This window comes from Plasmopara halstedii (assembly GCF_900000015.1).
Source record: "Plasmopara halstedii genome assembly, contig: Scaffold_555, whole genome shotgun sequence".
Classification (NCBI taxonomy): domain Eukaryota; phylum Oomycota; class Peronosporomycetes; order Peronosporales; family Peronosporaceae; genus Plasmopara; species Plasmopara halstedii.
Window position 1 is genome coordinate 302,150 of NW_020187475.1, and position 14,250 is coordinate 316,399.

At 45.3% G+C, this 14,250-nt stretch overlaps 5 protein-coding genes across 5 annotated transcripts; 3 read left to right on the forward strand and 2 right to left on the reverse strand.

The window, feature by feature from the left end:
• Positions 1 to 5,346: 5,346 nt before the first annotated feature.
• On the reverse strand, positions 5,347 to 5,877 carry PHALS_11588 (uncharacterized protein; the record flags this gene model as incomplete). Its single annotated transcript, XM_024726972.1, has 1 exon — positions 5,347 to 5,877. The coding sequence occupies one exon, from the start codon at positions 5,875 to 5,877 to the stop codon at positions 5,347 to 5,349; it is 531 nt and encodes a 176-aa protein (XP_024577595.1).
• A 422-nt stretch (positions 5,878 to 6,299) lies between these two features.
• PHALS_14513 (uncharacterized protein) lies at positions 6,300 to 7,174 on the forward strand. The gene has a single exon (XM_036407472.1). The coding sequence runs from the start codon at positions 6,450 to 6,452 to the stop codon at positions 6,705 to 6,707; it is 258 nt and encodes an 85-aa protein (XP_036263170.1). The 5' UTR covers positions 6,300 to 6,449; the 3' UTR covers positions 6,708 to 7,174.
• On the reverse strand, positions 7,173 to 8,937 carry PHALS_11589 (cdk-activating kinase assembly factor mat1; the record flags this gene model as incomplete). Its single annotated transcript, XM_024726974.1, has 8 exons — positions 7,173 to 7,217; positions 7,274 to 7,297; positions 7,375 to 7,381; positions 7,463 to 7,476; positions 7,812 to 8,380; positions 8,440 to 8,513; positions 8,578 to 8,733; positions 8,810 to 8,937. The coding sequence occupies 8 exons, from the start codon at positions 8,935 to 8,937 to the stop codon at positions 7,173 to 7,175; spliced, it is 1,017 nt and encodes a 338-aa protein (XP_024577597.1).
• Positions 8,938 to 9,027: 90 nt separating this feature from the next.
• On the forward strand, positions 9,028 to 9,615 carry PHALS_11590 (dead deah box rna; the record flags this gene model as incomplete). Its single annotated transcript, XM_024726975.1, has 2 exons — positions 9,028 to 9,066; positions 9,391 to 9,615. The coding sequence occupies 2 exons, from the start codon at positions 9,028 to 9,030 to the stop codon at positions 9,613 to 9,615; spliced, it is 264 nt and encodes an 87-aa protein (XP_024577598.1).
• Positions 9,616 to 11,589: 1,974 nt separating this feature from the next.
• Positions 11,590 to 13,218, forward strand: PHALS_11591 (uncharacterized protein; the record flags this gene model as incomplete). Its single annotated transcript, XM_024726976.1, has 2 exons — positions 11,590 to 12,164; positions 12,666 to 13,218. The coding sequence occupies 2 exons, from the start codon at positions 11,590 to 11,592 to the stop codon at positions 13,216 to 13,218; spliced, it is 1,128 nt and encodes a 375-aa protein (XP_024577599.1).
• Between the last annotated feature and the right edge of the window lie 1,032 nt (positions 13,219 to 14,250).

Genomic DNA, 14,250 nt, shown 5'->3' on the forward strand with positions numbered 1-14,250 from the left:
TCAGGTGGTCATCTCGGGCACGAAAAGATTGATTCTCAGTCTTTCCCGGGATTGCTATTGGCCATACATGTATAGAAATGTGTGCGCAAGTATGTGGGGAGAGATTTTCCAGAGAATGAGACCATCGAGTTCCCCTCGGACCCCACTTCGGCCGTTGGTAGTGTCAGTAGAAAGCGGACGTCTTAGGTATAGACTTCATATTTGGACCTCCGCGCGACAAACATGGACGCAGTGGCATTGGGCCGATTGAGCAAGATGGGACATCTTGCGTCTGTTTCGGATAAGATCTTTGCCGAGAATACAGTAAAGATCTTTTTAGACGCTGTTTTCGTCTGGATAGCCTTATTGGGAATGTGTCTCCCCATGACGTCCGCTTCACGTCGGCGCGCACTGTTTGGACTAGTTGGCATTAAAGTGTCCATGTCAACAGTGGCACACCCTGAAATGGACGGCCAAACAAAACGCATGAACCGAGTCCTGAAGGACGTACCACGTAGTTAAGCTACAACGTACGAGGCGAGATTATTTTCTCTTGCAGACTTCTCGCTGTACACCATCACGGATATTCCGACAGGTCACTTGGCAATTTATGTGAACTATAGAATTAATCCTAGAAAAACTGCTTTAATAATGGGCGAGATTCTACCATAACTGGATGAGAGACTATGGCCAAGGGCCACAGTCCGACCTAAATGCTGTCACAGAGTTAAATGCGATTGTCGACTTAATGACACTTGAAAAATCGTGAAGAGCGGCGCGTCGATAACTATGTTGTGAAGAGAAAAGCTGTTCTGCGGTTTGTTGAAGACGCAGTTGCGAAAGCTCAGGATCTGCAAAAAGAACAAGTAGATAATAGCGTGAGGAGAACAAGAAAAAAATCACAGTCAATAATCTTATACTACTTAGCCCGATATATGTGCCTGAACATGAAGGGTCCAACTTGGGAGGCGTAAAGCATTTGACAAGATTCATTTGACCGTTCGAGTCCGTTGACCGTTCGAGGGATATCTACACGCATGCGCCTACATCTTACATTTCTTGTGGGTAGGCTAAAGTTGTATTTCCTAATATTGATCTGCCGACCCTGTTATACCTTTGGCAGATGATTGAGCATATCGTGATGCTTCCCCACTGACCAAGTAGAGCAACCAACTCTTCACCCTGGGGATTTTTCTCGGCGTTTAAGCATTGAAGGATATTGAAGGATTGCTCCATTACTGTTTTCAAAGCTGGAAGACTCACCACGGAGTGCCTCAAGAACACAGTCTGCCTCTTTGACCGAGTGCAACAGGCATCCGCGAGCCAGCTCACGAGACTTCTCGTCCCTTCGGAGGAGTACAAGTACATTATGAGCTGTTGAAACCGGAGTTTAAAACTGGACTTCAAAGCCAAGCATTGGGCGAAATCAATAGTCAGAACGTCATGTTTCGAGTTCTGCTCTGAAACAAGGTTTGAAAGAATCTCGTAGCGATCGTCAAGTGTCGAGCAATGCTGCTGCAATGCCTCGATTTGGCTGCGATGATCTCTCTTCTACTTCCAGAGTCGCTCAATCGTTTTCACGTTCACTTCCACCTTCGCAACTAGACTATCGGGGAGAGCTTCGTTGGGTGGTTATGACGGTCATTAATCGCGGAGATCGATTGACTCGCCATCGAGGAAGAAAGCAGTCAAGCCATTACACTTCTACAGAGTTCGGTGGCGCGTCCCTTCATCGGAATCGGACACGCAGGAACTTTGTCAGACCCTATGATCTGACGTGGCCCGCAGATATGAGAATCGCTTGTAGTGATGCTAGAGGCAACACTACGACGACCGGAGCTGGGTTTTGTTCGGACGTGATTAGGATTCCTACCAGTGTCAAATCGGCGAAGCTGGCCATTCATCTTAATTTTGTTCTCAAGATTCCAGCTTAGCTACGATAGACTGGTTCGGATCATCTTAATTGTTGATGCGAAGCCAACAAAAAAAGCTCCATATAAAGCGTCTTGTCTTCATCTCGGTTGGGATTGGTGGTAACGTAAAAAGTTGTGGGGATATGACGCTCAGGCAACATACACTCATCAAAGCTGGCATGTTTACTTGATCACTTTATCGTTGATCGGAAAGTCAATTGCTTCAAAAGGTCTGCAAAAATATTAATTTTCATTTGACTTTAAGGGGATGATATAATTGGCCACACTTAATAATTCAATTAAGGTATATCCATGTACCTTTTGCATGCATTGTGGGAAATTGTATAAAAAGATATAGAAATATGGTGGTTTAAATGCATAGGTGACAGCTTATTTGTAGTCGTAAACATTATGTATGATATATAATGCTGGTTCCTCCACTTGAGGATTTGATGTGGTGACGAGATCGACGTGTCTCTTTCTTTCGAAGAGTGACGTAAGTCAGTAACTTCTACTGGATGTTTCTCGCGAAAGTTGAGGTTAAAGTTTCTCTAGTTCAAGCTCTGTACACCCAAGATCTTGTAAATATTCAAGCTGAGGTTCAACTTCAGCACACCCATGATGGTATAAATTAAGTTCAAATGAGCCCAAGGTTTTGTTTGTAAAATCTTTTGGGGCCCTTTGATTTGGCATGTAGCTCCAGGAGCCATTAAGTAATGTTTATATAGTTGAATATTTGTCTACAAGGCCTCAAGAAGTTCTTCTTTCCTTCAAGTCGAGTTTGTCCTTCTCCCTTGCACAAGAGTGTGTGTGTGGTGATTGAGGCACTGTTATGAACTGATCCCTTCAAAATCATATCACAAAGAAACCATTAAGCATCGGCGTTCTGCTTACAAATTAGACGCAATTTGTGCTAAATTAGTGATAGCACGGAGGCTCTCGAAACCAGACACCCTTCACCAGAAACTTCCATCTCCTGAGCAAATTTACGACTTCGGATATCGACTTACGATAAGAAAATTGATCTTAATGACGCGACCAGCTCCAAGCTGGAACTTGCGAAGCGTGCCGTACCGCATCTTCGAAGCACTTATAAATGTATTAAGGATTGTTAAACTACGGCAGGTTTCCACCTGACACATAACGTGTGGCTCTGCCTAATGATGAGAAAATCAGAAACAAAAATTAGTAAGTGGCGCAACTTTTTCCTTCGGAGGTCTTCACGTACTAGAAAAGATTTCAGTTCAGCATTTATTGTACTAAAACGAATAAGTGCTCAAGGCGCACATGCAAACGTCTCATCACCTTAATTCAGCATGCCGCTTATAACAAATTTGGCAACAAAAAAGCTTTGGATTTCATTTTGTCTTTTAAAGACGCTTCCGGGAATACTAGTATTGTGGTATTTTCACACCGATTAAGCATAACGGCTAAATACTGCTGTTAGCGACACCGTTGCCAGCGAATAAAAAGCCGAGCAGTTTAGTGACGATGTCACTCACCACGATGATCATACTGTGGTTATCCTCGTGGATTGACAGCCGCATTTTTCATCCAAACTTTGGCAAAACATTTTTAACGAGGTTTAGAAACAGAAAACGTTAATGCATAGTGTAAAATAGCATCCAAAGCGCAGCGCAGAGCGACCACAGTGTTGGAATTTCATGATCTCACTCATCGAAGCTGCGTTTAACACCGCAGATCATGCATCTACATTCTTCACACCATAGTTTAAAAAGGACAGACATACCCCCGTACCCCATAACGTCCCACGAAGTGTTTCCGGCCTCGGTGGTGGAGAATAGTTGACACTAATCAACGTTACAGTATCAGCTCGGCAACTCGTTTCGGCAAAATTGAGTATTCTATAGAGATTGAAGGTCTTGCGAAAAGTGTAAGACGCCGCGACTGAATACAGAACACGCAGATCAATATGCAAAGGTCGAAGGCGGATGGACTATTTCAGGCCTGAGGTGGCAATAATAATGATAAACCGCAAAGTGAGCCTAAATATGCAGTGATTGTGGTCTTTAAGACAAAATGATCCCCTCGCTACGTTAGATACCTCTCCAGTTGTAGCTCAAGAGAGCCGAAATTATACTCTTGAAATTCTCGCGCGGATCATAGCACACCTCGTGTTAAAATAGCAGTAGAGTCGTGCGGCGCGACGCGTATCACACCAAAGAGTGATGCTCGGCCTTGCTCGAACACTCAATCTTGACAAGTAGTGTAGTGCCGGCTAAAATGATGGAGCAATGCTGACTTTGGCATCAACCGAAGATAAGTATGGAAGCCCACGTCGCCGTTGACGTCGAGCTTTATACTCGCACTATCAAGCAAACAATGGCGCAATACGCAGATGTTTGCTTTGATGAAATTTACGTGGAATACTGCAAACCAAAAAGGCGGCAAAAGTTATTTGCAAAATGCTCTAATTAGACCACACATTCATCGGTAGTATAATCATTTAATGTTACAACCACGTAATGACTACTCACTAACGTCCCAATTGCGGATCGAAAACTTAAGGTCTTGTGTTTTGCGGGCTCATATACTCTCAGACTGAGCTTCATCCATATGTTTAAGCTCTGTGACATGCGCCATTCATTCATTTGGTCGAATAAAACTGTAATCACGATTTATCTGACTCGGATGAAATGTGCTGTAGCCTATGCGCTTGTTAACGAACATGTTTACCTCTTTGATAAAACGTCCTGATCATCTGAAATAACAACTGACATCATTGCTAACCCAGTAGCAGAGATATTGGCTGCTTTCAGCTTTGAAGAATGGACATGGTTTACGTAGCCCATGCGAAGGTGAGCCTAGACGTTTGGGAGGTTGAAGTTTCAGAGCGAATTCGATTTGAGATGGGCGGCGAAACCAAATGGGATTTGGGGAAGATGCGATAGGTGGCCGAACCCCGGCAAGTCACTTTGACTACTCTGATCTTAGAACACATCGCATTCCTCACCAAATAACGCCTTTATACCATCAGTCACAGATACTTCGTCCTTCTTGGACGAGTCTTAGACCGTGTGCTTATATATCCACATCCAGGAGGGGTGATCGACGTGAATATCTAGTTTTTGTAGCTAAACTTAGATGTGTTTATCGCCTTGACACAAGATATCTCGGCGACAAATTGCGAAAGGAATTGCTCGCCAAAAGAACTACTCACACTCTGTGCGTTCGTTTAAGTGGTCCCATCACCTCGACATCTTCTTCTGTACAAGTTATCGCTGTAACTACGCTACACCTTCATATTTCCGAGCAAAAAGGGAGCCAAGCTTCGCTGATCGCCAGAAGAGGCAGCTCAACAGAACGCTACATATATGTCCCTTATTTAAAGATATCGTATAGATCTGCAAGCCGGCATGAGGTGATTTTGTTGTCATTGAGAGCACTACAACACCACCCCAAACTTTAATTACACTGATCACACTTTTGTCGATCAACCGACATAACATTTGTAATTTTTGATTTGAGTCACATGCGATTCCGTTGTCACCACATGTTGTGAGAGTTTAGTTTGGCAACGGGCGAAAAACGTCAGATTCGGTCGTTGTTCTATTTTCAATCGTTGTTCACGTATCTTACACCGACGATCTACCTCAGCAGCAGATACAGAAGCACTTGATCGGCTTGCTGTGACTGCTGTCGAAACGAGATTCGCTTCGTACACTTGGCGCAACCGCACGTGATGACGACGCCTACATTTTAAAAGCGAGACGAGGGTTACGAAACGAGGGCAACGAAACGAGGGTGATAAGTTCGTACAAACTCGCTCAGAGCAAAGCTGAGTAGACATACAAGAAAGCCAAGAGCTCTTGTTCCAGGAATGAGTATTGCGAACAGTGAATGGATTCTGGCGTGGTAGAGTAGCCTCCGGGGTATTGGTGCTTTTTTCAACCGTCGATGACCGATAGACTTGCCGAGCGTCCCCAAAACTGAAATCGTCGCTGTTGAGACCAATGTGACTCATGCTGTAGTGGCGGCGTATTTTTGTCTGAGCGAGGGTGATATTAGCTGCATTTCTGGCCATTTCCGTAGTGGGGCTGCCGTAGCTCTTACGCTAAGAGGAAGCTTAGTTAAGGTCGGTGACCTTCGTTCTATACTTAGAATCAGTACGAGTGTAGCGGTCGCAATCCACTTACTCCAAAATTAATTATAACCTTATCTCAAGGCTAATTACCTTTTCCGTTTACAAACGTAAACTGTATCCCTCGGCTTTATTTGCGGCAAAGCCGCCAGTATCTTAATCTATTGGTTTCCCTGTCCATATGGTGAAGCCTAATTAAATGTATAATCCAGCAAGGCACGTGAAATCTCGTTGAATCCAAAGTCAAAATGATGATTGTCGGCCGCAAAAGTCGAAAGGGATTCATGTTCTTATATAGAGATGAACTCCTCAGATTGTCGCATTCAATGCCAAAATTAAACGTCGTCGCTATAGCTGACGACGGTGTGCGCAGTAGCATCGCTTTAGTTCCCGACCGTTTACGGATGGCAATATAGTGCCTGCAAAAGCCATGAGCAATCGTAAGCGATGCGTTGATGTACTTCGTGGCCTCTTACCCGCCGTCTCCCGTGCGCGTTCAAGTGTACTTAACGCTTCAAGATCACGAGCAGCTCCGAAGTCGCCGTCGGTACTTCAGATGTTTGCGGCTTAAAAATTTGGCCCAAGAAGTGGCAGCAGTTTCTCTTTTTCGTCGTCAATATCCGCGTTGTGTCATCATCGTGGGGCGGCCGCAGTGCGCACGATTCGGACCAGGAGCTCGAATTCCATTGTTATTATTGATGGGCAGCAATTAACGTTCAAGAGTTATACGTTGTCAGAGACAATAACAATGAATCAAGTGATGTACAACAGCACGCAATAGGAAAGAATTTGGGACACAGAGAGGAGCAATTTGAGGTGATAAAAGAGGATTTGCAAAAATCACAGACACGCGGTCTCTACTAACGATAAAAGTACCAATGGTCATGGAGTGCAATTGCTTAAAAACAAAATTACAAGTTGAGCAATAGACCAAAGCTCAAGCTGTTGTCGTCACGTCAAGGTATCATTCTAATGCAGAGCTTGATGTCAGATTAGAGTACTGAATACTACGGAGGGTTTAACGAAAGCGTTTAGGTTTGCAAAGCGTCTTGTATTTTCGAGCTTTTTTGTCCAAATAGCGTTTCCGAAAATTGTTTAGTACTGCATGATAGCGTTTCCGAAATTGTTTACAACTGCACTGACTTCTATCTATGTAAACGATGCTGTTCGGGGACTGATTATACACGCTGTCCAAGTTCGAAATGCAAAGTGCGACAATGATCCTGGTGAGCTAAATCAGTCGTCCAATTCGTGTTTAGAAATTGAAGTACGCACGTACTTCGACGTTATGGACAAGCTTAAACTTATTGTGTCGCACCCAGCACTTTAAGCTACAGTTGGATCCCAAAGCGCGTTACCGATCTAGCGGGCAGGCTGAACAACTTGACTATGGACAAGATGAAAGCGAAATAAATTAAGGTAGTCACTTTAAAGCACACTGATTATTCCCCTCAGCTTCGTATCCTACCTTAATTTATTTCGCTTTCATCTTGTCCATAGTCAAGTCGTTCAGCCTGCCCGCTAGATCGGCAACGCGCTTTGGAAGCTGAGGGGAATAATCAGTGTGCTTTAAAGTGAAAAGTCATTTAAATTTGTCAGGACTGCGACATTTAATGAAGTCCACGAGCAGTTTTCCGAAAAAAATCAATCTGAAAATGACTTACATTTACAAATGATCTTAAGAATTGGTCGTGCATACAAATTTGAGCAATCGATGATCTGACACACTGAAATGAAACGTAGGATGAAGAGACAACACGACATATATCTACGAATGTTGAAACACTTCTTTTTTAATAAATTTCCATCGAGGTTACACCATTGCTTTCGCGTTTTCTATCATTGGGCTGAAAATAAATGCCATACCAAGCCTCCATACGATTACGTTTGAAATGTAAATCTGGATCGTATCCACCCGCAACCTGCTGTTGACGACGAAGCTTTTTCGACTCGTTGATGCCAAAATTCGGACCACGCTTGCCTCCAGGTACAGGAACGGGTTGCGGGCCACCAATTACACCAGGCTGAAAGCCTATCATTGCTGCCTCCATCTCTGCTGTAACAGCTTGATCGATTGGAATTGCTGTGGTTGTTGTGCGTAACTTGGACACATCGCTTTCATCACGTTCTCCCAGTGCTACCTCCATAAGCTGTGCTTTCTGACGCTCTAAATCTGCTTCAAATTGCGAGTCTTCTTTTTGCTGAAGCTGTCGTCGCTCGTCTGCTAGTCGCTGCTGCTCGGCGATCAGTTGTGCCATACGTCGCTCTTCATCTGCTTTCTTGGCATCATTAGTTGCAATAACAATAGCGTTTTCTTGTCGATATTGTTTCCATTGTTTCTGTGCTGCCGCTTTCTCAGCATCGTCACCATAAACCAAATCAAAGACTAGATAAGCAATAATATGATTAGAAAACTAGATTTTGCGGTCGTATACGTGTACGTACTTAAATTCTCGAGCATTTCCAAGTAATCATTGTACTCGTCAAGTGTGTCAAAATCGTCCTCTGTCTTATTATAACTTTCAACATAAGAAAACGTTACTTAATGACCTTTCCAGTGTTATAATTTGAGCGTATCCTCACTCCTTGGTCACTTTCTTGCGTACTGACGTCTCCTTGACATAATTGAGCTCTTCAATGGTCTTGTCTTGTAATTGTGACTTTTTCACTGACTTTTGACATGCAGGACAAGCAATTTCTCGCTGGTGCTGAAACTCTCGCTTGATACAATGATCACAGCTGGCAGATACAGACATGGTTACATTTTAGATTCAATTTCGAGTAATGGTTATACGTCAGGAAAATATGCACGCACAATCGGTGGCCACACTTGGAGATGAGCATCTTCATCTTTGTATTGAGATAGTTACTGTCATCCTCGACAGACGTACCACACACGCAGCAGCGCATCGCCAATTCCTCCGCCTCATCCACTGCCGTCATAATTGCTGTCTCTCGTATACAATATTTGATACTAAATGAAGAGGGTTATCTTTCATCATAAATTATTATTTTTGGAAAATGACCACCAAGATGACGGCAGTAGAACGCCATGACCGAGCTTTTGCGACTGTATGAGGACGAAAATGCATTTCCTCATCTATTGCCGCCTTAGATCAATTTTCTGTGCTCTCTGCTTCTACTTGAGCCCTCGAGGCAGTATTGATTGTACCTCACAAGTCTGGGCAACTCTACTTCCTGTACGTATAGTATCTTCATATGGAAACCAGTCGACGGTAAAGAAGAAGCTGGAGAAGATAGCAAGCCCACTAAATGCAATTGAGCGTCTAGGTGCATTCCCACGCAGCTAGAAGAGCAGCTCCTGAAAGAGTAATCCCAAGGTTATGGTTCCGCAAGCCGACTATTGGCGCAGATGTTTGACTAAGAACTTCTTAGTCAAAGAATATTCAACGCGAGTATCGAGCCTTGGGTATCTCGAAGACAGGAGCAAATGCAGGATTTGGCTATGCACTGACCAAACAAGAGGAATACGCTCGAGGAACTATGAGTAATAAACCAATTTCTCCTGGAGGAGAGTCCTTTGTGATAGTAGACAACGAGGAAAAGAAAGAGGAGCAGAATTATCAGCAGAAATTGCTAGAGAATGAAGTGGAACAATAAGAAACTTGCTTGTACTAGGAGATGAAGAAGAGAGCTTAGATAGGACTGAGCTAGCGAGAGTAGTCAGGGCTTGATAGCTGTTTGCAGTAGCTGTCGAAAAGACTGGAAAACATTACGTGAACGAAGTTGTGAAGGTGGAGTCAATCCAGTAAGTCACTTCGACGTGGTAGCGGAAAATAGATCAACAAGCAGCAATCAAGAAAGCAATAGGCTGAGGTTGGTATGCAAAAGAGAAGCTAGAATGTGGGTGTTGGACTCGACCAATTGATGCAAGAGATGGAGTACTGATATTCTCGATTGGTGCAAGAAGTCAATGGGTGATACACAAAAGTCGCGAGGCTGCAACGCTAAGAGTTTCTGACGATAGTAATAGTGGTGCCAAATAGCGAAGCATGGCAATAAAGACAGCGAGTGAGACGTCAAGGCGAGGGAGCAAATTGGCGTGCGTCCACAATGTTGCTGTAAAGACAACCAGTCCGATGTTGTAATATATTAGTCTTGTTATTAAATCCCTTGTATCATTTTATGATGTAGTTGCAATGAAGAAAATCCCAAGATTTGTGAAACCAAAATTTAATGCTGAGAAATGAGTATAGGGATACCCTTGGAGCGCTAAAATAATTATATTACATTTTAAAGAAGTCACGATTTAATCAACTACCTGGCATTTAGTGAAATTTGTTTCACCAAACCATACGACCTTATCTTAAAAGCAGAATATGTGCGCGTAAGATGCCAAAAGCAAGTCCAAACCGTGGTCTTTTACGCTTGAGAGACAAGGATGGACTACTACAAATCGCGAGATTTCCGAATGTCCTCTACTATAATACCTCCTTGTCATTTTAGACTTCTTGTCTATCATTTATTATGAATGCATCTTGTGTCATAATAAGTAGATCCAGAATCTTAATGTGCCGGTACTGGAATCTTGTATACTTGATCCATACCCATTGGGACAATTGTATTAACCACAATGCGTTCCGATTGTGTTGTGAATAATATTAAACATGGGCAAAAGGGAGGCACTTTTTAATGTGAAATTCTAATCATAAATGTATGTTCTCCGGAAGAAGCAAAGTAATAATGTTGGTTACTTTGTAGGCTCTCGGTAACGCTCCTTCTAAGAGCGCAAAACCTATCCTCTGTGCACATGTTAATGTGAATTTTGAGAGTCAAAGCTTCCTCTGCGTGAGATTGCAGTGGGGCTGCCGTCGCTCTTTGCTTAGAGGAAGACAAGCTAAGGTCACAGACCTTACATTCTTTCCAAGAATCAGTACAAGTGTAGCGAATCGCAACCCGCTACTTCTAAGTACTAAAGCCTTACCAAGGCAAACGAACACTTCTGTTAAGAAACAAAACTGTTGTTAATTGTTTAAGCTGCGGCAGAGCCGCCAATATCTAGAACCTTAAGTTTTTCTAGATTTATTTTGCAAGATCTAATTGATAAAGTTGAACTACTTCATATGCATTACTACTGGCAGACCTATTGCAGCGAGGCTGCTGTAGCTTTGCGCTTTGAGGAAGCGTTACCTAGGTCACCGACCATTCGTTCTATACGTATCTTAGAACAAGTACGAGTTTAGCGGATCGTAATCCGCTTACTCCAAGAGTAATTATTGCCTTAACCTAAGGCTAATTAACTCTTTTGTTTGAAATCCAAAACTGACTTTTATTTATTTTTTCTGTGGCAAAGCCGCCTAATTTTAAATGTTTAGAATTTCCTAAATATATATGATAAAATCTAAATACATGCATAACTGCTGGTTACCCAGCCACATACCATATTCTTGTTTGGGTGCAATCACACCATGCCCATCTCGTGTGAAACACACTTCTGCTACCAGGGTACCTGTAACCCCGTTACACTCTCCCCCATTAAGATTAAAATCATTTACAGTTCCAATCAATTCTTGCCTCAACGAGGCTCTAGACATTGCAGTTTGGTTCGTTGGAACAAAACGACTTCCGTGCTCAATGGGCCCTGTGTCAACGACACTGAAGTCACCAAGTCTCGCTGGTTATGACAGCGAACACGGGCAGAGCCCAACTTCGTCTCCCGCACGCGGTGCGATGTCGGACAGTGCGTCCGCGGCATCGAGGGATGTACAGCCTAGACTCGATGAGCACGAGCGTCGCGCTCTGCGCACACTATCAGTGACGAGTGACCTCGTTGGGGATGTGGAGGTGGTCGACTACGAGTCTGATACTCGTTTTCCCGCGTGGGATGACAAGGAAGGCGAGCCGCGCAAGCGGTGTGGTACGAGCCCTGCTCGCGCCTTGCGGACCTCATGTCCGTTTCCTGACCTCTCATCAACCGAGGAACGTGGTGTAATAACCAATGACCTCGACGGGGCACAGCGGCGGCAGCTGGAAGCTGCCCGTAAGGCGGCTCTGATGCGCGCCTATCCACGGCCGGTCATTGACCCTCATGTGGAATATGGCTTCCGCCCGGCAGATCCCGTTGCGGAAGTGAAGAACGCGGTATCTCGACCATTACGCCACTACATCATCGGACTCTTGGCCATTACGGAAGATGAGCTTGTCGAACGGTAAGCTCTTCGAGCTCGTTTTTTGGTTCCACAAGAATTTCGTTGGAGGCTCATTGCACCCGTCTGAGTGCTCAACGAGGTGGCTCTCGTGTACCCGCAATGCGGACAATACCTGTAGTGCTCGCCCCTGGCGAAAGCACTACAGATGACGAAGCGCTATTTGAGCGATGGGCGCAACGGCACCGGAACTTTCCTCCTTGTCTAACGTACAGTTGAGCCACAAGGAAGTGGACGTCCGTGTGGAACGCCATCTTCGATTTTAGTTTGCTAAACCCAAGGCGCAACGCCAACTTCCTACGTATTGTCGTCCTGCAACACATGAAATTATCCATTACGCTCCCGCTAGCTCTGTGGTCTCTCATACGGCGAGTCTACGACCACAGCAGCTTAGGGTAGGTTGACATCAGTTCATAGCCCTCCAGCTTCCCGGACTATTGCCGAGAACGACGACGCGAAGCGTCATGATCCTTCTGATAATAAGCGTCTACGACGTCTGGGCAGTTTTGCCGAAGTAGCACCTCAAGATTTCACAAGTTCTCGGAGTCGAGGAATCCCCGCCACTTCACAAGATATTGGGTTTGACTTTGTCGACGACGTCGACCCACAAGTGGTTCCACATGATAGTGGACACCACCGTTCTCGTCAAGAAGAGCTGGCGTTGGACAATGACGACTTGGTCGATCGCCGTCCGGTGACTCGCGATGGTCTTCGAGCTCATGCGGACAAGGTCCGTCGCCATCGGGACTTCGCTGAGCATCATGTTGAGGTCGCATACCGCTGTGTGGAAGACCTCAAGAGCTTGGATCACGTCGTGCACCAACTGTCTCACGTTAAGGACTATCGCGCTCTATCGGAGCGGCTCCTAGCCGTCGAGCAGGCGAATGCGTCACTTCGTGCGACGGTGGAGCACCCGGCGCCGTTGGAAACGGAGTTCGTTGCACACCGTGCTCAATCCCAGTTGCAGGCTCAGCTTATGGGTGACCAAGCGCCTTTGGGCGCCTCCCCGGCACCAACGCTTCCGCGTTCACTTGCGCCGGATTCCGGAACGGCTTAAGCAAGCCCACATATAGCACTGGGTGGGTACGCATCCGTTTTGGAAGGTTCAGCGTGTACGCAAGCCTCGCTTGGCCACGACATTAAACGGTCCGATAACCGTAGACAGAGATTTGTCACAAGGACAGCAAAAACTGCATGGTAGGAAGGGCTCAAGCATTTAATGAAACCAGGTCCCCGGCCTCAAAGTTCTCAACACTTTCCCTACCTCTTCCGTCTGCATATTCCTCTGCATGTCTTGGCTTTTAGCCATCGCACCGCGATCGTGTTTTGAGACACTCAGTCGGGTAGACAGGAAGTCATCGACTTTTTTGCGCACAGTGAAAGGGCTGACATCAGCTAACCGCTCGGTTATTTCTACCCCACCAGGCCCTGGACCATAATATGTCGGTGTCAGCGGGACGCGAGGATAAACGGACCCGTTCACATAGAACGGCGTGTAGCTGGTAGATGAATGCACTGCATTATGCAGAGCAAACTTAACGAGTGGCAGCATGGCGCTTTAGCATATTGGCGTCTCAGCGCAGACGCAGCGAAGAACGAATTCAACGACGCGATTTGCGCGCTCAGTTTGACCACCGGTCTGTGGATGTTCCGCAGTTGACATAGTCAACTTGGTGCCCAGCACCCTGAAGATTGTAGACCAAAACTTCCCAGTGAAGCGTGGGTCCCTGCTAGAGACAATTATATACCGGAGTCCATATTGTCGAAGAACGTGATCGACAAACAGCGTCGCTGTACCCAAACCGTCGATGGTGTTCGGCACTACCGCAAGATTAGCCATTTTGCTCAAACGTTCCATAAAGACCACCATGCCCGTATTTCCCGCCGAATCCCTCGGCAGGCCAAACACAGTCCATACTCATGGATTGCCAGCAACCGGAGGGAACCGCTAAACTGGCCAGGGGCGCCGCCATATTCGGGGAGAGTTTCACCGTCTGACACGTCTGACACGTGTCCACATATGTGCTCGTTCATTTGTACAGCTTGGGCCATCAGTAGTGGCAACTCACAGAGCTGTACGTCTTCTCAC

Bases quoted from the DNA above. Each gene is read 5' to 3' on its own strand.
- PHALS_14513 (XM_036407472.1), top strand. From the start codon at position 6,450: ATGTACTTCGTGGCCTCTTACCCGCCGTCTCCCGTGCGCGTTCAAGTG.